General features: G+C 38.9%; 1 protein-coding gene across 4 annotated transcripts in view; it reads left to right on the forward strand.

Moving 5' to 3' along the window:
* The window catches only part of LOC126183602 (glucose-6-phosphate 1-dehydrogenase), a 288,517-nt gene that overhangs the window by 258,976 nt on the left and 3,949 nt on the right, over positions 1-25,592 (forward strand). For all 4 annotated transcript variants that reach the window (XM_049925708.1, XM_049925707.1, XM_049925710.1 and 1 more), the window contains 3 exons: positions 12,919-13,135; positions 17,935-18,140; positions 19,080-19,240. In XM_049925708.1, the coding sequence (XP_049781665.1) occupies positions 12,919-13,135; positions 17,935-18,140; positions 19,080-19,240 (584 nt within the window). The remainder of the gene's footprint in view (positions 1-12,918; positions 13,136-17,934; positions 18,141-19,079; positions 19,241-25,592) is intronic.

Genomic DNA, 25,592 nt, shown 5'->3' on the forward strand with positions numbered 1-25,592 from the left:
TTGTGGATCTTGTATTCACAAAGTTCATTTCTTTTGTCAAGATTAATTCCATATTGCTGTTGGAGGGTTTGAATAGCTGAACTGACAGCTCCAATCCAGCTTTGAATGGTTTACTGATGAGTGGCATGCAAATTCCCATTTTGCCATAAATATTTAGGCTATTAACTGTCTCAGCCAACTGCAGTCTAGTTTATCTGTCTGAAGCCATTGTCTCCCTGCCCTCGCTGTACTTTAAACAATGGAAACACCAGGTTGGAATATCAACAATGTAAGGAAAAGATAGATTGCTGCTTACCACGAAGATGACGTGAAGTTGCGGACAGGCACAATTAAAAGACATTGCCACATTAGCTTTCACCCACAGCCTTCATCAGAAAAAGAAAGATAAACACACAAGCATTCATTCACACAACAAAGCACACATCATGCACACATGACTGCCACCTCTGGTAGCTCAGTTCAAGGTGCTGGAGGTGGCAGTGGTCATGTGTGCGTGGTGTGTACTTGGTTGTGTGAATGAATATGTGTGTGTTTCTTACATTTTCTGATGAAGGCTGTGGCTGAAAGATACTGTGTGTCTTTCCTGTGTACTTGGTTGTGTGAATGAATATGTGTGTGTTTCTTACATTTTCTGATGAAGGCTGTGGCTGAAAGATACTGTGTGTCTTTCCATTGTGCCTGTCTGCAACTTCACTGGTCATCTTCACAGTAAGTAACAATCTATCTTTTCCTTACAGTGTTGATATTCCACACTGTACTTTATTTTAATTAACGGTCCCAGAGGATTTGCTTTGATACACCCAGGGCACTACTGCAGACACAGTCAGTATTTGCTCTCCAGTAAATACTGTGAATGTATCTTGGATGTGGACTATGCAGAATTAATTGATGCATCATACCTAAGAACTGCTGAAGAAATTCCCAGATGTCTTATCAAAAGAAGGAAGAGTAGAGTGTAACGTTCTATTGACAGTTAGGCCATTAGAAATGGAGCAAAAACTTAGATCAGACAAGGATGGGGAAGGCATCTGCCATTTTGTTTTCAAAGGATCTGTCCTGCCTTTCATTTCAATTGATTTGAAGAAACCACAGAAAACCTAAATGTGGATAACCAGATAAAGGTTTGTACCACAGTTTTCCCAAATGTTAGACCAGTGTTGTAACCACTTCACCACCTCACTTTATTTCAGATTTAGTCTTTTGTGAATGTCAGACATAAATTCTTTCCAGAGGATGTATTACTCACACCTTCTTTGTCATTCCTTTGACATAAAATTTATGATTATTTTAAAATTGTGTGACAAAATCAAGAATTTCTAGGACTTTTTGCTTATTTTCCCATCTTAGGAAATGTATTCAACTGTTTTAAACCTTCTTTGGGAATATAAAGGCACAATTCCCATCACAACCTTCAGAGTGCTCATGAAGAAGAAAACTTAAGTATAATTGGTTTACTCATTTGGCTAAAATAATTAACTTCAATTTGTGGGAGCAAAATCTACAGCCACACCCCACCACAGATTTACTACATCTATAAGTATTATGAAATTGCACTGAACCAAACACAGTATTTTAGATGTTAAAAATTTGTTCTTGATATCTGCTGCAACTTAGTGAGTGTGAAAGTAGTCATATTCATGTAAGCCCAGCCTTAGTTATCTGCTGGTAGTTTGTCTATGAACAGTTACCTAATTTATCCTTATTCAAGGCCAGGACTAGGTAAGTTGGTTTATAAGGTAATACTTAAAGTTTTATATAGTTGCACTGCTCTGTTCTGTGGTAGGCTGTTTTGATCCAGAGTTGTGTATGTTTCCATGTGCCTTTTTAGTGTGTAAAGCTGTAGTTGATGTCCCAGAGCTGGGGTCCTTTTCTTGCTTGATGTTAGAGAAAATAACAAGATTACCTATCTGTCCTTACAATATTCTAACCAACATTTATATAATTGCCAGTAATAGTTGATGTTCATCATCTTTGTGAACAGTGATGATAGCTACTACATTCTGTTAAATACCATTATGGCATCAACATAGCTTTTTTAGCAAGTACTTGAGTAAGCTTACATTGCTCACAGCAGTTAGTGTTCCAGAGAGACCTTTCTCCAACATTGTAATGAGTGTGCCTCACAGATTCATTGGTGTGTAAGATTTTGTTGGACTCTTCTTTTACCCTATTTGCAACTTTCCATTAATTTGGAAATCTGCCCTGTGCAAGGCACTCCATGAATATGTGCATATGACAACATGAAAAGTGGTGGTGGTAAATCACAGCGAGAGTCAAAGTCTGCTACAGCATGATGTGAGTGAAATGCAACATGTCATTTTTACATTACATTGATAACGTGGGGAAGAAATCACTACTTGAAATATTATACAAAAGTGCTCCTGCCTGTATTCTAGACATGTTCCAAGAAGACACAAATCCTTTTCTGAAAAAAAAAAAAAAAAAAAAAAACACAAGAAGTAGTAGTAGTATGGTGCTATTAGCTATAGATACACAACATAGTCCCTTAACAGGAAAATGTTTTCTAGTCATCACTTTAGCTGAATGGTCAGCTTGTTGATTTTCTACACAAAGGAGCAGAGGTTCGATTCCATATTAAGTTGCAGCAGTTTTTTTTCTTTTTTTTCTCATGCCACAAAAGGCGTGTACTACATGGAAAACAACTGCATATTATAGTTTTCAAGCTGTAAATCAGCTGGGGGCCAGTTTTACGGCAACTTTGATAAAACCGCTGGGTACATTTGTTGTTAGCATACCAATGTGGGATTACTCTGACTTATTCAAAAATTATAATAATGAATTAATCCCTTTATGTCATGGCAGAAAGGTGAAGAACATTAAAGGTTGATTATTCAGTCTACTCAATGGCAGGAGGAGGAACACTAAGGTTTTCTTATGATTATTTTACTGAACGGACAGTGCCTTAAAAGGGGGACATAAGATAAACACCAACAAAAGCAAAACAAGGGTAACGGAATGCATTTAAATGAAATCAGGTGTTGCTGAGGGAATTAGGTTGGTAAAAATAAACTAACAATAGTAGATGGGTTTTGTTATTTGGGCACCAAAGTAACTGATGATAGCTGAAATACCGTAGAGAGGATATAAAATGCAGACTGGCTATAACAAGGAAAGAATTTCTGGAGAAGAGGAATTTCTGAACATGTCTTAGGGAGTTTTCCTTGAAGATATTTGAAGTGTAGCCTTGTACGGAAGTGAAATGTAGACTGTAAGCTCTTCAGTCTAGAAGAGAATAGCCACTTTTGAAATGCTGTGTTGCAGAAGAACACTGAAAATTAGATGGATAAATCATGTAATTCTGGGGTGGCCAAGAATTTTGTTTGTGAACCATGCACTGGCAGGAGTGCCATAGCCTGATCCTCACTGCACACTTCCCGCACCACCACACAACGCTGTCTGAGGGGGCACTGTGAATGTGCCACATTTAAATGGCAATGCAGTCAGACTGAATATGACGTGGTTTTATATTTCATGTTTCTCAACAACATAGATTACAGACAAAGCAAATTTTTGGTATTATTTAATAATGTTTAATGTGTTGAAGAGATGATATAATTTTTATCTGGTACAAACTGTCAGCATGTGGACAGACTTGGACAGTTCCAGATTTTTGCACTCTCAAGTTGCCATGTAATCATGACTTATTTAGTTTCATAACTGAAAAAGATCTTTCACACACACACATGTTGATCAAAATATTGTAGCACTTTTGCAGCCTCATTGTGGAGACATGGAAACTACCTGACAAAAGCAGTGTAGACATCCTAGACAGTTTTAATATAAAAGGATACACCTTTAAAATGGGATCAATAAGTTACACCTGCATGTGCACAGGGGAACTTTCAACTGAAATGGCAAACAGTCCCAAAAATGGAGGTAAGATTGGCAGTGTCCTCAAAACGTTTAGGATACTATCCTCATAATTTTTTCAAAGCCCCCAATGAATTCTTCAAACCCCACATTTTCTTTGATGCAGGTGACCTTAAGGAACTGGCCTGTGTTCATCAGAATGTGTCCCTTCTACAATGCAATTTTCTTTTTAAATGCTTCTCAATCAAATCAGAAGAAGTTGTTTCTCACCTTGCAGTGCCCTTCTGTGCACAGTGTGCTGTTGCGTCCACTTAAAATACGAGGTTTGCAATCCATTCTGGTTGTACTAAGTTTCGTTCGTGCAATACTTTTTCCTCCTTAAATTCAATAGTAGTGAGTTTAAAAGTGAAAAAGTATTCCCTTAACCAACATACTTTGCAGCAGTATATAAAGTCTCCGTACACTTTGTGTAGTTCCATCAAAAACTTTTGCAACCAACAGTGGAATAATGCATGCGACTTCGGAAAGTCTGCTATCCGTACCACCAAATTCTTCATGTACTGCATGCCTGCAAATTTAGCAAAAAGTGCTTATTGATGTGTATAACAGTATATCACATCTGTTGATCATTGTAAGTTTTTGCTCTTTCATTGACAACTAAATCCATAAATTCTTTCTGCATGGTATTGTAATGTCATTTAATAGCAAATTTGCGGTACCCATCACTTATGTGACTGAATAATATGTACTGAGAATTCTTATCCCTCTCTTCTGTCATTCCCATCCATTTTTAAATGATGATAGATTGCTGGATTGTCTCTTTTTGTGCCAACAGCCACTGGAACTGTGAAAGCCCTTCATACCACAAACAAATAGCAAAGGGTAAACAGTACTGATTCTGCTGAACTGAAGAGAGTTGCACCGCCTGATAAATGCCACACCACAGTACTAAACCACATGTTGCACTGTATTGGGTACTTTCAAGAAGAACTGAGCAAAGCCAAGACAGCCTGAGCTTTGGCCCGCATGCAGGCTGCACATGCAGCCTACATGAAGCTTGGCACACCATGACCAGCTCTGATGTATTTAATGAGAAAGTACTAAACAGAATTGGGGAGAAAAGTAATTTGTGCCTCAACTTTACTAAAAGAAGGGATTGGTAGATAGGATTCTGAGAAATCATGAAGTCATCAATTTAGTGTTGGAAGGAAGTTTGGGAAGTAGAAATTGTAGAGATTGAACTAGGCATGGATACAGTAAGCAGGTTCAAATGGATGTAGGCTGCAGTATTTATTCAGAGATGAAGAGGCTTACAGAGGAGAGCTGCATTAAACCAGTTTTTGGACTGAAGACAACAGAAAAAGGAAAAAGAGGAAGGAAGGAGGAGGAGGAGGAGGAGGAGGAGAAGAAGAAGATGATGATGATGAACAGCAGCAGCAGCAACAACAACAACAACAACAGTAACAACATTTAATTAATTCTGGCAAGGGCAGACCACATTTGGTTACCCACCGATTCAGTGCACTTTAACACACTGTTTGGGGACCTCTCAAAAGTAGCTCTTGTTAAAGGGTGCAGATCATGAGGCTTAGGTTTTGAAAACATAGATAATCATAACACATATTGTTTCGTATTGTAATTCAGGCAGGCTCTTTGAACGTTGTCATGATAATGTCTTGGTTGGAAATTGTTGTAAAAGCATTTAAAACACACACATCTTCTGCAGTATGCATACTGAGTGAAAGATACTTTTGTGCATGCACATTTATTTTGCCTAGTAGTTGCCAGAAAAGAAACTTGGATTAAATTCGTGAAAATGCATCTGAGAGTATTAAGTAGATGGTAAGAGTCTGCCTGAATGATTCTGTAAAACCATATGCATTATGTTTTACTATCAGTGCATGTTCTATTATTCTTACCTATAAACAATATTAGTCTGTACTTATTGCACTAAGTTAATTAACTCTTCAGTTTTATTAAATACTCTTAACTATCACACTTGGCAAAACGGTAAGTGCGGGGAGTTGAACTGATGACTTCCTGGTCAGTTGGTAATGACTACAATTTCTGTGTCAGCTGTTCATCTGAAAGCAATAAAATACTGGAAACATGATGATTGTTGACTCTGATCTCTTTTTGAGTGATCTAAATCTTGTTCAAACAATGTGATGATTCTACATACTCGTACATTGAATTTGTGGTAGTTTTGACCTTTTTTTAAAATTATTATTTTATTTTTTCAGTTGTTTTCATTTCCAGTGAGTGATGTGCCATTTTTGGCAGATCTTTTCTAACATTAATACAATTAGAGTTGACTGTGTCATGCACGGCCAGCAAGGGCATCTCGTAACAGAACAGTACAGTACAGTGCTTTGTAGAAGTGATAGGTTTCAGTGTGTTATGGAATCACAATGATTATTGGTATATTAAGTGAACTTTATAAATATATGCTAATTTGCTGCAGTATTTTCTGTGAAGAAACATCACCAATAATGAGTAGTAAATTGAATTGCATTTGTTAGCCATGATAAGGAAAGAATTACACTGTCCAGTCACATTATTGTGACCACCTGTCAAAAGCCCGAATAACAATCTTTTGCAATACGGATTGCTGTGAGGTGTGCAGGAAGAGAGTCGGTGAGGTTCTGGAAGGTACTGACATGTACGTGGAGCCATGCCAACTCTTGTACTGTGCCCAGTTGCACTGAGTTTCTTGGTTTGACAATCCATATTGTGAACAGCCTGGTCAAGTTGGTCCCACAGGTTTTTGATTGGGCATAAATCCAGGGTATTTGGTGGCCAGGGGATACAGTAAACACATCGTAGTGCTCTTCAAACCATCCACGTACAGTTTGCACTGAGTGATACCTTGGATTGTCCTGCTGGTAGATGCCATTGTGTCAAGGAAAAAATAAATTGCATCCATGGATGAACATGCTCCCCAAGGGTAGAAACATACTTGTGTTGTTCCATTGTGTCTTCCAAAATGACAAGAACACTCGGAGAATACCACAAAAACATTCCCCAGACCATAACACTCTCTCCATAGTCCTGGACCCTTGCAGTGATTGTTGCAGGGTGTTCGCCATCTGTCCGATGGGGCATAAAATGTGAGTCAACTGAATGAAAAGGCCACCTGTTGCTACTCTGTGGATGTCCAGTTGCAGTATTGGCATGCAAATTCTAGTCTGCATCACTGATGAACAACGGTCAGAATGGGTGCATGAACCAGGTGCCTGCTGTAGAGGCCCATATGCAGCAACATCCACAGAAAGAATATTGAGGAGACAGTGTTCGTAGCCTCCTTGGTTCATCTGGATGGTCAGATGCTCAACAGTTGCATATTTGTTTACCTATACACATCTCTGTAGACATTGTTCGCCCCTGTTGTCTGTGGCCTGTTGTTCACCACATTTACCTCAGTATCGATTTTGGATAGTGCCATTTGATCGTACATGGTATACTTTAATGATAGTGCATGCAAACAGTTTACAAACTTAGCCGTTTCAGAAATGCTTCCACCCTTGGCCCTTTTGGACATCAGGTAAATCTATCTATTTCTGCATGATGGCAATGATTAAACTGTTTTCCATGGCACTCCAATACACTATATATACACTCCACTTCTAGTGCTACCACCTGCCATGTGTGAGTGCTGTTAATGTCTAATGTATACCCTGGTCACACTAATGTGAGTGGACTGTGTAATATCACTTGCACTGGAAGGACTTCTGCTCAGCTCTTGGTGGCCACGTTGCTCGTGGCTGCAAAATAGTGCACCTGATTGTGGCGCTGTTGATGGTGATTCTCGTGCTGCTGTCAGTGAGGCTGACGAATCTAGCAGCACACATTTCTGTGGCAGCTGCTGTAGGTTCCCTCAATAATAAATCAGTGTGTTGATGGTGTCTTCTAGAAAGTTTATGTTTGATCTCCCTGAGGTAGTGTTGCCAGCAAGCAGATAATAGTCTGGATACATAGCATTCTTCCTCCTGTAGGGGAGAGATAACAGAGCTGTTTTGATGTTGGGTGATGACAGCCCCTGCCCCTGCCCCTGCCCCTGCCCCTGCCCCTGCCCCTGCCCCTGCCCCTGCCCCTGCCCCTGCCCCTGCCCCTGCCCCTGCCCCTGCCCCTGCCCCTGCCCCTGCCCCTGCCCCTGCCCCTGCCCCTGCCCCTGCCCCTGCCCCTGCCCCCCTCCCCCTCCCCTGTGGGAAGAGATGGCAGTGTCATCATGATGATGGAGACTGTAAAGCCAATGGAGTGTCCACTTGGAGGAAGCACCTTGAGTCATCATAGATGTTGTCCAGTAACTGTGTCCTTGTCCTCAGGGTCCTGGACCCAAGGTCAGGCATAATCTTCCAGATACCAGTGGATAGCTTCTGTGTAGCAGCAAGAATTGGAGCAGGCATGGATGAAACTATCTGGAGCAGATCTGCAAAGAGAATAAGAAAGAGAAGGAGAAAATATTGTCATTATGGAAAGACCGATCTCTGTCAGCAATGGAGATGTGGTTCATCACAGGCCACCTTTTTACATGTGAACTTCCACGAGGGAGCAACAACAGAGCCAGGGAAGTCCTGCTAGTGGCCCTCGTAGGTTGTTCCAGTGAGGAATGCTGGTGATCCAAGAGATCCCAGACTTGATAGGATTTCCACCAAGCTGAAGAATTTTGGAGAGTCGACCATGCTGGTGTGTCACAGGTAGTGGACTCTGTGGCATGGTGGTCTCACCTGTCTGAAAACACTGCAAGAGCGTGATGCATCTTCCCACTCTCGGATGAAGACCAACTGATTGATGTGAGAAGCGTACGTGGCTCTGCAGAGCAACACATGAGAGACCAGACAAGTGCAGGTCACTGGCTAGTGTATCCAGGTTGTGATGTCATGTGATAGCTAGGCCTGGAACTTGCAGAGACTGATGCATGGAGAGGGGATTCTTGAAACTGTACTGTGAGATGCTGGCAATACATTGTATATCCGTCAGAACCTGGCTGGTCCAGACACAATGTCTGTGGTCCATTTGATGGATGCTGACTGAAGGAAGCAGAGACAAGACATGGCCCTGTGCCATGAGAGCTTCTTACCACTATCAAAGAATATTCTCCCTCATCCTCAGTACTGTGAAGCACCTGCTGCAGTCCTTGAAATGTAGTATCAATACATGAAGGTGTCATCTTACCACCATTTGTCACTGAAATTAATGCCACTAACATGTGAGAAGGGTGCACCAGGATGCTGTGCAGTTCCGGAAGGCTATTCGAGTCAAACATATGACACTTGCTCATTGCTGGATCCACATCCTAAAAAAGAGAATCCTGTAAGGTTGGCAGTTCAATTGGAGGTGTGGGCGGAGCATCATCTGCAGACAGGAGTGATAGTGCTATCAAGATGTCATTCCTGTAGTCAAAAACCCTTGAGAGACCTGCTCACTGACGCACGACAGATGGTCAGGTGAGTCAGCGGATAGTGGAGCAATGCCAATATAGAAAGGAGTGGAAGAGTCTACGAAGCTTACATGCATGTTGGTCACAAGAAGCAGTTTTGTAATTAATACGGAAAATGATTATGAGGTAATCCGTCCTGAAAAGAATAAGTTGCCTGAAATGATGCCACAGGGTAATTGAAGTATCTTAAGTGAGTAGTGTGAGAACACCTTGTAGCAGAAATTTGTAAATTTGTTGTGCCTAAAGGGTGAATATCAACCCTGTGGCAGCTGAAGTGCTTAGGGCTTCGAGCTTGTGTACACAAAATAAAGACTGGTAGAGAGTCGTGTAGTGTCATGAAAGACGCTTCTGAAGGTTGAATATGCACACGAAAATTGCTGCATGAAGCATAATAGGCATTTAGTTGGGCCTGTAATAAATCATATGGTAGGGTACAAGGATTTACACCTTGGTTACTTTGTTGCAGGGTTTGATATGCTTTTGCAAGTGAGTAAGCTAGTAAAAAGACACGTTGGCGATTGTCACCCCGAATATTGCAGGCCACAAAGTGGTGCTCCAGCCGTGTAATAAAGGCTCACTATGGCTCCATTTCCTCATTGAATGCTTGAAATGGCAGGGGCAACATCATCCTTGCCTAGTGTAGGACCACATCCAGGCGGAACAACTTGTTCAGAATGAGCTCATGTTTTCACTAAGTTGCTGCACAAAAAGAAGTAGTTGCATCAACAATTCATGTTGCTGTTTTGCCAGAATGGAATGAGAAAACATAATTAGTGTCACTGGTAATGGCACTACCAATTGCACCAAGTTTTGGAAAAATGCCCTGGTAGCACTGACTGTACTCGAAACTGCCAGAAATATTGTCTGTTGCATTTAAAAACTGGTTACCATTAACTGTAGTGATGAAAACTTTGAAACCTTCTATCCTCATTGCCAGAAATATAGTGATCTTATGTGGGTACACAACACAAGATGAGATTCTCAGGTAGCTATAAAACCAAAGGTGCTTTATTTTGATCAATACAAACAAAATGATTGACAACTAAAGTCGTCTGGTGTTGCAAGATGCAAGATAAATGGAACACAGTGAATTAATTGTCTTGATCTATACTTGACACTAAATGGCTCTCTCTTAGAGTTTTTGATAAAGATAGAAAACCTTGAAGCAATATGCCCTGTTCAGACCACATAGCACAAGTCTAAGTGTGGACAGACTAGGAGCAGGACAAGTGTCCTTAAAAAAAATCAGTAAATACCAAACCCTGTTGCCCAGAGTTCATGGAGGCCAATGTCAGAGATAATGAGACTCATAGCTGTTGGCTGGCAGTTTGTTGCGGCTGCAGAGGCATGATCTTCATGTTCATATGGCGAATGCAACTGCTGGCTGCTTGGCTGCTGCGATGAGTAGATCCTTGTTTGCCTCAGCAAACTGAACTGCTGCATAGCAACCGGGTGGCATCCTAAAGACATACCAACAGAAGTATATCTGCTCAGGACTCAGTGGGCACATGTTTCACAGATGCAAAGTAATGCCCATGATTGCAGTGCTGTTGATGGCAATACTCGCCCTTCTGTCAGTGAGGCTGGCATCTCTTGTGGCAAATATAGCATTGCACATTTCCATGGTATCTGCAGGAGGCTCCCTCAAAAACAAACTGGTGTGTTGATGTTCGTTCTTCCCAAGATACTGTCACCAGTGGACCAAAAATTTGGTAATCTTCCAGACGCACCTATATTGCTGATAGCTATCTTTGCATGTGATAGCCTTGGGCATATAGCAAAGGCAGTTGTGTGATCCAATGACTAACAGTCCAACTTAGTGAATTATGTCTGCTGTTGTACCGTTCTTTCTGTAATAGTCAATGACAGAACTCAGTACAAAGTCAGCTACCTGAACCCTCTTGCTTGTAGTCCAATTGCTTTATTCATGAGCCATGCCTCATTCTCAAGTCCACATCATTGCTACTGCGGAGGAAGAGAATTTGATAGCAACAGATACTGGGGAATGGTATGGCATTGCAGAGCACATTGTGTAACAATGAATAAAATGACATGATTCTTGAAAAATCCAGTAGGCATGTGGAAACTGGTCATCCATGTGTAACAACATCAGTCCAGGGTATGAACTTGTAAACACATCACAACAAAATCTTTTTTTCCCCTTAACATGGTGTGGTTGAAACGGTCAAATGAAATGGTTTGGCGCTGGCTTCGGGAGGATGGACTACGTGGCAAATATGTGACCATTAAAAAAGGGCTCCATGATGATAATGGACTCTACTAATTAGCATTTGCTGAGGAAAATTCCTGTTGTGGCTGTCTGAATGTAACATTTTTTGATGAATCAGTATTTTACACAGTGAGTTGTGGTCCAGGAATAGCATATAATCCACAAGGTGCCTGTTTTAAATCCAAACATGTCCAAAGTCATCTCACAGTAGCTGTGTGTCTGCAGCAGTTTTGGGTTCAATGTGTTCCTGTGAACTTGGGATGCTTTGCCGGATAGATGGCTGATTTGATGCTGCCCAATATATTATGTGCGATTTTATGGTCTCATCAGTGTTTCCTGATGGATTAATCTTTTTCTAGCAGGATCAGTCTTTAGTGTACATCAGTGTGTCCTGATGGATTAATCTTTTTCTAGCAGGATCAGTCTTTAGTGTACATGTCAGCTATGGGGCAGGACTAGTTTTCAGAACAGAATGAAAGCTTACATCTTGTCTGGAGTACTCCTGCACCAGACTTCATCCTTATTGAAAATGTATTGGTGGAGAAAAAACAGACTGTGGAAGAAAACTTACCTTACTGCGTGCTTAGAACTTGTAGTGTCTTTTGGAACATTGTCCTAGCTGCATGGGAGGAGGTGGCAGAAATGAGAGGTTTATTACTCACTTCACAGACTCCCTCCAACAACACCACTTGTGGTACACCAAAAGATACATTCACATTTGAATATTTCTCAACATTAACAGTAACATGCTGTAGTACGTCTGCTAGGAAGTCAGTCCACTCGCTAAGCTGGCCCCAGTTTTTTGTAAGCTCATATTTTGTTCACTAGATAACATTCTGGAAGTGCATGAAATATCTGCAAGGAACCGAGGAACACAGTATCCAGATGTCATACTGCTATCTCCTGCTTTCTGGCCCTTGTGGGTTAACACCATGAACTGAGTTTCACAGAGTTACTATTTATGGAACCTTGTACTGACTCACACAGAGGAGATTTTCAAACTCTTTAAAGATCATAATATATGAGCATAAAATGTGCCCCATAAGCCTGAAACAGACCACAATTAACAATAAAGGCCAACAGTGATGAGCCTTTTTTCAAAACAAACATGAACTCCACCTTTTTCTAGTCACAGCGCTTTGTTGCTCCAGTGGGCTATAATTAAACTGCAGGTGGAAGAGGGAGCAAATTTATTTACATAATATATATATAGAATTGTACATATATCCCATAAGATCCAATCACCAGTTCTCTGTTGAGCAATTTCACTTTGTGGAATACAGAGATTGCCAGTTAAATGGTTGAAAACTGCAATGCTTATGCTACTGTTTGTATATTTAATATTTACTGTGTCTATTATTCAAAAATTTTAATATATGACCATAATAATACTTTTCTTGTATGCATTTCAAAACAGGTGAAAGTACTTCGATGCATTCCACCCATTACTCTAGATGATGTAGTTCTTGGTCAATATGTTGGAAAACCTGATGGGAATGGTGAAGAAAAGCTGGGTTACCTGGATGATCCTACAGTACCAGCAGGTTCAACAACACCAACATTTGCCACAGCAGTATTAAAAATAAAGAGTGAGCGTTGGGATGGTGTACCATTTATTCTCCGTTGTGGGAAAGGTATTGTTTTTAATTGAAACTTTACATAGTGTAGCATCATATTTATGAGCCCATGCTCTTCTCACTCCCAGGTATATCTTTTGTCCACCTGAAAATTACATTTTTAGCATGCTAATAAAAATAATGCTTCTTATAAGCAATGTCTTGCTTCAAAGTGGTTATATTAGTGAGCCTTGCATATTTTACACTAATGATTTTTAGTAGTTTATTAGTAATTCTCTGAATATGGCCAGGAATCTGCAGAAAATCCTTTGATTACTCCTAAGCTTCACCTTCAGTATAGTTCTATCACTCTGTATATTTCCTTTACAATATTTAATAACTGGAAGTCATATGGTTCCAAATATATATTGTAACTAGCCCCAGTGTGTATGAATATCTTCCATAGTACATTTCACCATGGTGTTACTGTACTTCTCAGGACAGCAGAAACTTATTTGTAACTGTAAATTTAGATAATCTTTTCCTTAAAATTCTTTGGGTAATTACGGTTTTCATTACACTAATCTGGTTAACACAGCATAAGAACAAAGTAAATCACATTGGCATATATTGTGCAAAAATCATGGTTCTGGATGAAACACTTTGTATTAGATCTTTTCACAGCATTTGCTCTCTCTGTTTCTTCACCATTGATTACAGTACACATTTGCAAACACACATGTAGTGACTGATGCGAGACTGCAATGTTTCTAGGGCAATGCTGCAATGTAGTGACAAGATGCCACAAAGAATTGTTGCACATCATTTGACATCATAGGAGCTGTGTTGTGTTTCCCACAAGAAAATTATAGAAAAGTATGTGGTTGGGGGAGTCAGCTGGCTCTCTTAAAATACCATCATGATCTGTCTACTCATTTGGAAATGTTTCATTTGTCACATACCCCAGCACAAAAACAGAATGGCAAGGCAACTATTATACTGAAACCAAAAATCTCAACATGTACTGAGTAGTATTTGAAATAATGTAAGGATGCAGGGTTCCAGAAGTGTTAAGCCAGTGAGCCTGCCCTCAGCAGAAAAATTTCACAAATTTATTTAACACAAACAGTTTACAGAAGGCACATGCTGGTACCTCAGCAGGTTCAATTATTTAATTAAGCACTTGTAAATGATATTCAAAACTGTCTACAATACATCAAACACTATAAATGTGAAAAGATTTAAGGTGCTAATGAAAAGATCTGATTGTGTAACACACAGACAAATATATTTAAGGTGCCACTAACTAAAACATCAACTTAATATAATTATAGCATACAATTTAACATCGAAATTATTTTAAAATGCCAGTAATTGGATCAGAAGTTGCTATTAACTGAATTGTGTCCAGGCACCAATAAGCAGAATAAACACATACGGAATTGCAGTAACATGGGTTGAATTTCAACTCACAGTTTCTGCCAAAACCACCAGCCAGGCACCAGCAACAGACAGCAAGGCCTCATCCTGAATAACCTTGTTCAGAAGGTAGTCTAAAGATATTTGTATTCAGTACAGGTCATAACAGGAAATCCCAGCAGATTTGAAGGTACAGTTGAACAATTAACTTTTAGAGCTCTTAAACAGAAAAAACAACAATATTACCACCACACCATAACATCTAAAACCAGTTACATAAAATTTAGGAGAAGGTGTCAGTTTGTACCTCTACCACACTCTGAAAACAGAAATGCATTTATCAAAATTAACATTGTGGTAGTTAACTACGCAGCTCCTTTGTCTGAGACACACACATTTAAATTGAGTGTCAACTCAGGCAGCTTAACACAGAAGAAGTCATAATGGCAAGATACCACTCAGGAAGTTTAAGAGTTACAGATAAGTTTAACTCACCAAAACACACACGTTACTGCTGGCACTCCCTTTGGAATTTAAATAAAGAAGTACACAGATGATGGGTCAGTGTAATTCCCACAATGGAAATGCCACAAAGGAACTGATGACTTAATATGTGGCCACCCATCACACAGCCACCCCCAAACAGGAAAACCTGCTGCCTTCCCAAGTTAGAATTCGACACTGTCCTGGGCAACCTTTACGTTGCATGTGGCTGTTACCACCAGACTCCCTGTGTCCAGTGCACTGCTTACACCCCCTTCCCTTGTACCACACATTCACATGGTCTTCAAAGGAAAGGTGGCACATGCCAAAGTCAAATCCTCTCATGGTGTGCCAAGGAAGTTCCAAGTTACAGCACTGCTACTATCTTACCCAGAATATCGATGTGAACATATCAGTGTCCCCCTTCCCCCTCCCCCCTTAAGTCAGAAATTAGGTTGGGCAGCCCAGTTTCTTTAATTTATTATGTACCAGCTTGTACTTTGTCATTGTGTACTGTCAGCTGACTCAAATAAACCCTGATTTTCTTAAACATTTTAGGGTCTTGTAGCAAGAAACTTCCACTAAACAAACTCTTAATGACCGTACATGGCTCGAGAAATAGAGGCAACATTTTTGCCATGATCCCCTGTGCCCCTTCACTCTGCCCCAAGAAATTCTTCACATAGACAATACCTCCATCATCACTGAAGCCACATGCCTCACTCGATTGTAACTAAGAACCTCTCTCTGATATCCTAGAGAGATGTTATTTTTTGCCACCACTCATTTAGTCCTGATGCCCTCAGGGTCTATATCATCAGATAATAGATCATTTAATGACCACAAATTAATCAGTGGTGAACTAAGAGAGAACATAAAAATTAATTTAGCATGTCTCATCTTATGTGCCTCATGACAGGTGGTATTAAAGGCAAGATTAAGCGAATTCATGTAACTGTCCCAATGTTTTGTCAGTTTCTGTTTGTCACTGTTTTTGACGCAATGTGTATTTTATAAATTATAGAGCGTAGCAATCGGTCGTCCTTTTTATAAAACCTGGGGGAAAAAAAAGAGGGTGAATGATTGCTGAGCTCTGTAATTTATAAATCATATCACAGTCACTGAGTGCACCCACTTTCTTCGTGGAAGGTACTTTGATATGTATTTTAATTAATTTCAAGCTTTGTAGAAATTCTTCAGTTTTATGAATCATGCTCATAACATTCATGTCATTTGTCCAACAATTTTTTTTAGTAGTGCAGAAGTGTAAACTGGGAACACATGTGATTACTGTAGTTTAGCAGTTAAACTTGTTTTGGTCTTGTACCCAGTGAAAAATGTAAATTATCTTGTTGGCCATAAATAATCACCTTTTATTGATCATGCAGGAATTAAGTTTTTGTTGCCACTGATCTCTTGCTTTTTCTCTATTTTTGTCAATATTGACACTTTTAATATTAAGTTACATTACATTACGTTATTACATTACTTGCTCTGGCAAGGTAGGGATGGGGTAGCTGCTGGGGTAGTTGTTTGAGGTGTCAGTCCATGCATGGACTTGTATGTGGGGATATGGTGAGCCCCTTGTTAGACCACACGGCATTTACCCATAAAAATGTCTGTTGTCTACACTATCCTTTGTTCCAGGGCAATGGACATTGCAGCCAGTATGAGATGTGTGGTAGAGGACCCGAAATAAAATGTCCTTGGTTGTTACTTGTCCAGTGTGGTGAGATTTTAACACTGACACAAGTAGTAATCATTTCTATCCAAATCCCATCCATTGGGGACTTGGCATGAAGGCTTAGAACCTGTGGCTGACTCAGGTATAGCTGGGTAAAACTGGTGAGCCTGAGAGTGCCTGGGCTCGACAGCGGGTAGGCCTGGCTGGCTGTGAGCTGTACTATTTACGGGTCACAGACTCAGTTGCGATGCTCACTGTACGGATTCCAATGCTGAGTGATCAGCTAAGAGGCATCCCATGCATATCGGCCCCATGTGCATTGCTCCCGCAGTCAATGGCTGGGGGCAGTCGTTAAGAGTGCTCGGTCAGTATATTACTTTAAAATGAGTAGTGAGGATCCGAGCCCCCAGCGTGGGGAGAGTTTTTCTGGGCCCCGAACCAGCGACAGTGGTGATTTCCCCCACCCTGGCATGACTATTTGTCACATCACCGGTTTTGAACTATAGCAATAATAGTGTAATACCATTGACTGGGGGAAGTGGCCCTGAGTAGTACCTGGGTAATGGAGTCATTATACACCGATGTCAGAGGATAGCACCCTCTTTGCCAGTTTACCAAATTATTCAAGGATTTTATTATTATTTTCATCCTCCTTCATGATCTTCAGTAGCAAAGTTGCCTTCTCAACTGTATTCTTCTGTAAACGTGACAAATTGTGTTCTATCATTTTTAATTGTTGGTATGTTCTGGTTTCTTTTTTCTTTTAATTTGTAGTTACATAATACTTTGACCATGTATCACAAACAAATTCACGGCAAAGGTTGCAGTTTTTTACAAGAATAAGAAGTGACTATGTTTATGTAAAATTTTATTACATAATAATAATAATAATAATAATAGACTGCTGATGTTTTCCTGATTTTGGGGGACTCATACCATTAATGAATCACATATATTTGTAAGACAAAATACTGTGTTTAACAATAACAAGCATTTACAAAGTATATTTTAATAAGTATTCCATAAAGTTTCAGAATTGCAGCTGGGTGTCATTGATATCTTGCCACGATATTTCAGCTGATAACCATTCAGCCATCATCAAATTAGCAATGTAAACTAGCAATCTCCAGTTTCAAACTCTCACCTTAAGTTAGATTAATAGTTGCCAGCCGAAGTATCATGGCAAGATGTCAACATCATCTGGCTGCAATCCCTAAGTTTCACGAAACACTATTTATGATGGGAGAACTTGAAAAATATATTTTAATAAGACTTTTCTCTTTTCTACTAGCATTAAATGAACGCAAAGCTGAAGTACGAATTCAGTACCAGGATGTTCCTGGAGATATTTTTAGTGGAAAGCCTAAACGAAATGAATTAGTAATTAGAGTCCAGCCAGGTGAAGCTGTGTACATCAAAATGATGACAAAAACCCCCGGAATGACATTTGATTTGGAGGAAACAGAACTGGATTTGACATACGGAAGTCGGTACAAGGTAATTTGAAGATTTAATTGTTGATGAATTATTGTTGACTAAAAATACTGCATGTTTTGTCTGTATTCATTTTTAGTGATCACAATGTGTTTCTGAGATGGCAAACTTTTTTCATTTTTTATATGATGTGTAAATCAGATTGGTCCTCCAAAAACAAATGGAATTAAGGACTAAATGATTTATGTTGTTGGAAATATATGAAATAGGTGCAACATGCATAAACAAAATAACAATGTTGTAACATTTTGTTCATACTTGTAAAAAATATTATGTTTTCAAATATTCTTCACGATTTCTTTTAGTTAATGCAAAATGGTGAAAATTGTTAACTGTACAGTATGACAAAACAAAATTAGAATAATAAGTTGACTCGTCAGCTTTCAGAAGTTCTATAAGCTTAAGTAGCTAAAAATGAAAACTAAGAATCTTGAAAATGTTAAGAAAAAATGTAAAGAAGGAGTAAGTTGCAGGCGATGAGTCAGAACTGCTAACTGATTATGACAATAGAGATTCAAATTTCATAGTACTAGTAGGAGATGCAAGAGGTGACGTATAGGCTAAAGATAAAGAGGTAATTATTGGAAGGAAATGGTTATTACTGTATTGATGCAGCACTACACCTTTCTGCTCCAGCATTAGAGATGACTTCTAAGAGTCACTATTATTTCTTGTCGGCTTGGCCAATAGAGAGGTGTCATTATTTTGTGTGTGTGTGTGTGTGTGTGTGTGTGTGTGTGTGTGTGTGTGTATTGATTGTCTCTGAAGTTCCATGATTTTGAGGGGTTTTATTACAGCTTTTAAGAATACACATGCCTTTGCTAGGGAAAGAGAAACTTAAATTATAGATTTTTTATTGTTTACTGTGTTCAGATTTTATGAATTTATTACCAGATTTCATTACAAGATACAAAATCTTCAAGTAAGTTATTTCTGTTACAGGAAGTAAAAATGCCTGATGCATATGAGAGACTGATACTTGATGTATTCTGTGGATCACAGATGCATTTTGTTCGCTCTGATGAACTTTCAGAGGCATGGAGGATTTTTACTCCACTGCTTCATGAGATTGAAAGTAAAAAGATTGCTCCAATTCCATATGTGTAAGTATACTTCTTTTCTTTTCTCTAATTTCCATTGTAGATTGTACTCTGATCTAATCTTTAATTAGTTCTTTATTAATTCTTACATGTTCCACTCGAACTGTTTGCAGTAAGTGCAGAATAGTTGTAGTGCTTGAGTAGAGGTTGATAACTGTGGTAAAAAAAACAACAAATTCATGTTCTTATTTTGCAAAGAATTCACTTTAATTTCCATTTTATAGCTATAGAATTGGCATGTCATGTTTCCATTTCTTCATAGTGTCAGAAAAATAGGTTTTGGCAAACTCTACACAATACTCATAGTATTCCTTGATGAACATCTTTTTCCACCCAATCAAATTTTTTTAAAGTCAGGTTAGGACTGGAAATAACATCAGAATTCATAATTAAAATAAGGTAGACAGTGAACTGATGAGTCTAAATCACTGTTCTTTCTCTGTCATGGATGCTGTATGGTTGAGAATATTGTCCTGTGGAAAGGGCACTTGTGTGACAGTGTTGTGGTTGTTCACGTAATCAGTCTGGATTGTACCATAGGAACATTAAAACCACCTCTGTAGCCAAGGAAGTGCCCTTTGCCACTGTTGGTGTACTGTCACCATCCATTCTTCAACGTTTTTGTTGTTGGTGCATGAGCGAACCATGTTTCACCTGCAGTCATGTATATGTGTACAATGTCTTGGAAAAGTTGTGCCTACCCATTTCCAGATCTACGTTGAAAATTCTTCATCTGTTTTTGATTGAAATTATCATCACACTGGCATGAACTCACAAAATAACTTGTCATTTCATAGAAATGTATCCACCTTCGCAAACTGTTTTCGTATGTTGAGGTTCTCATGGAAACATAGTTGTTTCATGTATTTTATAATACCCATGGATAGTTCAGTATGGTGTTCTGTCACAATAAACATACAGAAAAATACTTATTGTCTTTGCATTATTGTATGTACAGTAAAATATGAGTGTATACAGCAGTTGCCACAGTCTTGAATGTGTGTTCACTTACTTAATTGTAAGTACTGTTATGGATCCTACATATTAGACTTTCAGTAAACTGTATTGAAACGTATTGGAAGCAATTGATAACTGAGAGGACAGATGACTGTTTTGATTGATAAGTTGGTGTTAAATTTGATATATCTTTGCATTTCAATTATGTATTTTGCTCAAAAGGTTTTATCATGAATCAACATCACACAATATCATAGTGTCATTAGAAAGTGAACATAAGCTATGCCAAAATCATGTACTCAAAGAGGAATATAGTGCTGAGTGCCAAGAATTGAGCAAATTCGAATAGCTGCATTTTTTGGGAAGGAGATATTGCAGTTGGAGATTTTCCCAATGTGTGAGATGTCAAAGATCAGATATAATTTTATGAAATTCATTTGGTTTTGAATTTTTGCTATAGATAGGATTATCTTCAGAACTGCCAGAGGTGGAATGAGCAAAGATCCAAGGTCAGTTTCAGATGAGAATGCAATGTGCATAAAGGAAATCTTAAGTACAAAAATAATAAACAAGCATGGTAGTCAGAAATAAAAGGAATAACCAATGTGTGAAATGAAATACATTACATAATAAATAATTCCAATTTGTGGGGAAGGAGATGCTTTCAGAAAGTTCTGACTGGAGGAAAGAAAAAGAAAATAATTTGGAGAATGGACTAATTAACTAACTTAGCAACAAAAAAAGGTAAGATTAATGGAATGAAATGAGGAATGAGAAATGTTCAAGAGTGTGAAGGCGAGGGATATGTAGGTGCCAGAAAAATTAAGAAAAGAATGAGAAAGTCAGTTGTCTATATAATAATATCATCTACAAAAAGGATGGCAAATAGAGAAAAGTTTTACCTGCAGTAATGTTGAACTGTTGCATAAATTAGATGGCTTGTACTGTGCACTATATCTTAATTATCTTCATTCAATACTGCTATTCCTGACAGAATTTGTGTGTGTGTGTGTGTGTGTGTGTGTGTGTGTGTGTGTGTAAAAGGGGGGGGGGGTCATTTTTGTTCTATTTTTCATTGTGAGCTATTTCTCTGTTTCTAGTGGAATAATATACAGAGAAAAGGACTGCAGACAGAAATTAACATAACATTGATTTGTGAATTAAATAAAATGTAAAATTCTTGTTTCATACCAGTACTCCATTCGTCACTTGAAATTACTTCTCTTATTCCTTCCAGCAACAATTTCCATTTCCATCCTTTTCATTTTTATTTCCATGTTAGGTTTTTGTTATCTTTGGTTTATTACAATAAATGAATGGTAAAAATGTTAAAAAATATATGATACATGTGTTATGACTTTGTAATACATGTTTGTAATGACTTTATAATATGCGTTCTCAAATCATTGGGGTGTGTGTACATAATGCCCATTATTATCCAAGTTTTTATTTGCTCTATTTGGCTCATTAACAACTTGTTTGCACCAGTAAAAAACTTAAGTAATCAAATAAAATCAATTTAAATAGCACAGAGTGATCAAAATTGTGAAAAAGTGAATACCAAAATAGAATGAAGATCAGGACTTATGTTTCATAACAGAGGAACAGAGCAACAGAGCAAGAAGGAAATTCAGATGTAGGCTTTCTTATAAACAAGAAAACTAAAAACAATGTTGCAGATATTAAGGGACTCTCAGTCAGAATGGTGTGACTTGTTTCAAAAACAAAATCATCATCATCCATTTATCATACACTACAGTTTATAGCCATTTTCCAGACTTCTCCATATATTACAGTCTTCAACAATTCACATCAAACTTTGTTCTGCTTGTTTCTTTTTCATGAATTCCTCTTTTATTGGGTTGTTTTGTAGATTTTTCTTGCAACAAAGAATCCAGCATAGACTCTTCTTCATCCATCTCCTATCATCCTGCCACGCTTTATGCATATCTCCATTTCAGTTTTGTAACGGTCACAATCATGTCGTCAACTCTTGACTTTTCTCTTATCTGTTTGTTTGTTTTTCTGTCCCTTTTTGTTATTCACAATAAACACATTCTTCTCCCTCATTAATAACAGAGTTCCATAAGTGAGGATTAGGTAGTTGCCCCATTTTTCTTCTTCCATTTGGTATTTAAACCATGAATGCCTTTCTTCTTATTCAAATTTTCAACATTTAATCCATGAGATTAAAAATTTTCCTGACATGTAGATTGCTCGGTGAAATTTTTGTTGGATGTTTGTAACTTGCTGCCACGATATTTTGGTGCAGTCTTCTGCCTCTCTTTAGGTGAACACTGGCAGAAATATACTGAGCTCACCTATGTAAAATCACACTGATAGATAAGTGTTGCAATCAGTTATATCTGTGCAAGCGCTATGTGAGTGCATGCTCTTCTGCTGCAAGGTGCACTCTGTGGTGAAAGCTCGTCTCATTGTATATGATCAGTCATTTTCAAACTGTGAAATTGCAGAATAGTACTGGCTATACAGAGCAGTGCAGGGTGTATATAAAGTGTGGGAACACTTTCAATTATTTATTGCACAAGAACTAAACATTGTACAGATGTCATACATATTGCATTTTCAAGAGAAAATCTGAAAGTTTTTTTTACAAACATTCAATATGTGACCCATGAGTGACCAGCTTGGCATCGTAGACTGTAGCAGGTGCTTCACGTATTCTCTCCCGGAGCTCTGCTACAACACAGAGTATAGTCAGTACATACACCAGATCTTTAATGTGTCCCCACAGAAAAAAAGTTACATGGAGTCAGATCTGGTGATCGGGGAGGCCATTTCATGAAGCAGCTGTCTCCTTCTGTAGCACAGCCGATCCATCAATGCGGCAGCTCTGTGTTCAGTTACCCATGAACTTCACGATGAAAATGGGGTGGAGCCCCATCCTGCTGAAAGATGAACGGAGAGTCTGATAGATTTTGAGGCATCAGCCATTGCTGCAACATGTCCAAGTAGGCATATCCAGCGACAGTGCTCTCAGTGAATTAGAATGGCCTGTACAGTTTTTGATGTGACAAGGTGCAAAAAACATTTACCTCTCAAATTCAATGCATTCGTGTGGATGCTTTGCACCCCAGATTCGACAATTATGCCTGTTCACTTTCCCATTAGTGTGAAAAGTGGCTTCTCTGATAAAAATTAAGTGATCAACAATGCCATCCCCATTCAGTTGTTGCAACTGCGAACTAAACTCAAAACGCTTGTCTTTGTTGTCTTCAATGAGCTTCTGCACTAGCTCCAATTTGAATGGTTTCATAGACAGCTCCTGTTGCAGGACTTCCCACACTGTCATTGGAGCCATTTCGTGTTCACGATGCACTGATTTCTTTGGACTCCTTATGAATGTCTCTCATACGCACTCCACATTCACTTCACTCACACTGGGACGCCCGCTTCTCTTTGCCGGGCACAAGCAACCACTTTCCTTGTTAGTGGCTTCTTACCGTGCTTGGTTCTGAACATCCGTTGAACAGCTGTAGCACACTTGTTTTTGTCGAACTCCAATGCACAGAAAGCTCGCTCCACTCCTAAACTCGTCATGTTTGTGATTAGTGCTGACTATCAGGAAATTACCAAACTACTACATTAAAAAAAAAAACTTTCAGGGTTTCTATTCAAAATGACATATGTATGATATCTGTACTATGTTTGGTTCTTGTGCAATAAATAATTGAAAGTTTCCCACACTTTATGTACACCCTGTATGTAATTTAAAACCACCATCCTAATTGATAAGAAACTCAGACAGCTGTTTTTCCACTGATTCATTGATGATAGAGCTTCAAAAGTTTTATGTACGGACCACAATTTTTGTTTCATTGTATTGCATCAGACAATCAGTAGAAATACAAGTTTGGCAATAACTTACTGTCTTGCAGGAGGCAAATACACTGCTGGTGTTGCCAATGTGATCCTTAACAGTGTGCATTGTTTTCCCTTTGTAAGATTTGTTGCATGTGCATGGAATCCTATAGACTTCTGCCTTGCAGAACTCTTAAGTCATCTTTGATGTTCCCCAAACATGCCAAGATTTTTTATGGAGGACAGAAGATCACTTTAACCTTTAGTCTTCTTAATAATCTGCCTATTTTTGCAGAAATATTCCCAATGTATGGTAGATGAGCTGTCGTTTTGAAGGCTTCAACCTCTTACTTGTTTTGCCGTTTGAACATCTGAAGCCCTGTCTTCACTTGCTGAGACAAATGTCCATTGTTCAGGAACACAATTTGTAGGATTCCAGTTCCAGTTACAGGTTGTTGGCATCTGAGAGAGTACGGGCTTGGTGGATCAAGGTCTTACGAATGCCCATTGTTTGTGCCCGTCTGTGGAAACTAGTAACCTGTAATTAAAGGTCTGTATGATTGGACTGTTGAAATATAGAATGTCTAAGTGTGCTATCTCTTTTCCATTGCACTAAAATGTCTAAAATGGGAAACAACCTGCTTCCTCCATTTTCATAGTTAATTGTGTTTTCATGTATGAAGTTCAGATGTTGAAGGAACTCTCTGAGACTGTCAAAACCTTGAGCTCAAACAATAAAAATATCATCAATATAACGTCATCAGTCTAGCGCCAAAGTTTTGTTGGTTTTATAACTGCTGAGTTGATTGCTCACTCCTCTAAGTCCTCCATAAAAAGGTTTGCCACTAAGGGAGACAAAAGAGACTGCCCATGGTGACACCATCAGATTGTTAAAAAATGCCTTAGGTAAACAGTACAAAGTGGGTACTTATTTTTTTAATTAACTGAAACGACAAATTGGTCATTTAAATGAGTGTTGAACACTATGAATTGACTTACTTTTCATATATTGCCAGAAAAGTTAATTTTACTGAGTGCTGAGGCACATTCTTCAGTTGTTCATGGCAAACTGAAACCTACTCAGTGTCATTACCAATATGGTAATTACAGTGAGGAAGTTGAGTTTAGTTGCTGCTTTTTCAGTATGGTCTGTCTGACAGCATTGAAGAAGATAGTGGTGGGTGTGCAACACTCCAGGGAGGCAATTGGTGGAAGGCAGCACTTTCCTTGCCATTTTGAAGCTGAATAACTCAATCCACACTGTCTTTACATTCACCCTAGTATCTGAAAGGCACTTTCTGCGAAGAGGAAATGTCCAGTTGTGAAACTTCCTATCGGATTAAAATTGCATTCCGAATTGGGACCTGAACCCAGGGCCTTTGTCTTTCATGGGGAAGTGCTGTACCAGCAGAGCTATCTAGCACAACTCACAACCCATCCTCACAGCTCCACTTCTGCCAGTAACTCAGGTTTGAGTCCCAGGCTGGCACACAGATTTAATCTGCAAGGAAGTTTTAATCGGTGTACACTCTATCACAGAGTGAAGGTTCATTCTGGAAATGATCTCCCAGTCTGT

This window comes from Schistocerca cancellata, chromosome 4 (genome assembly GCF_023864275.1).
Source record: "Schistocerca cancellata isolate TAMUIC-IGC-003103 chromosome 4, iqSchCanc2.1, whole genome shotgun sequence".
Lineage (NCBI taxonomy): Eukaryota > Metazoa > Arthropoda > Insecta > Orthoptera > Acrididae > Schistocerca > Schistocerca cancellata.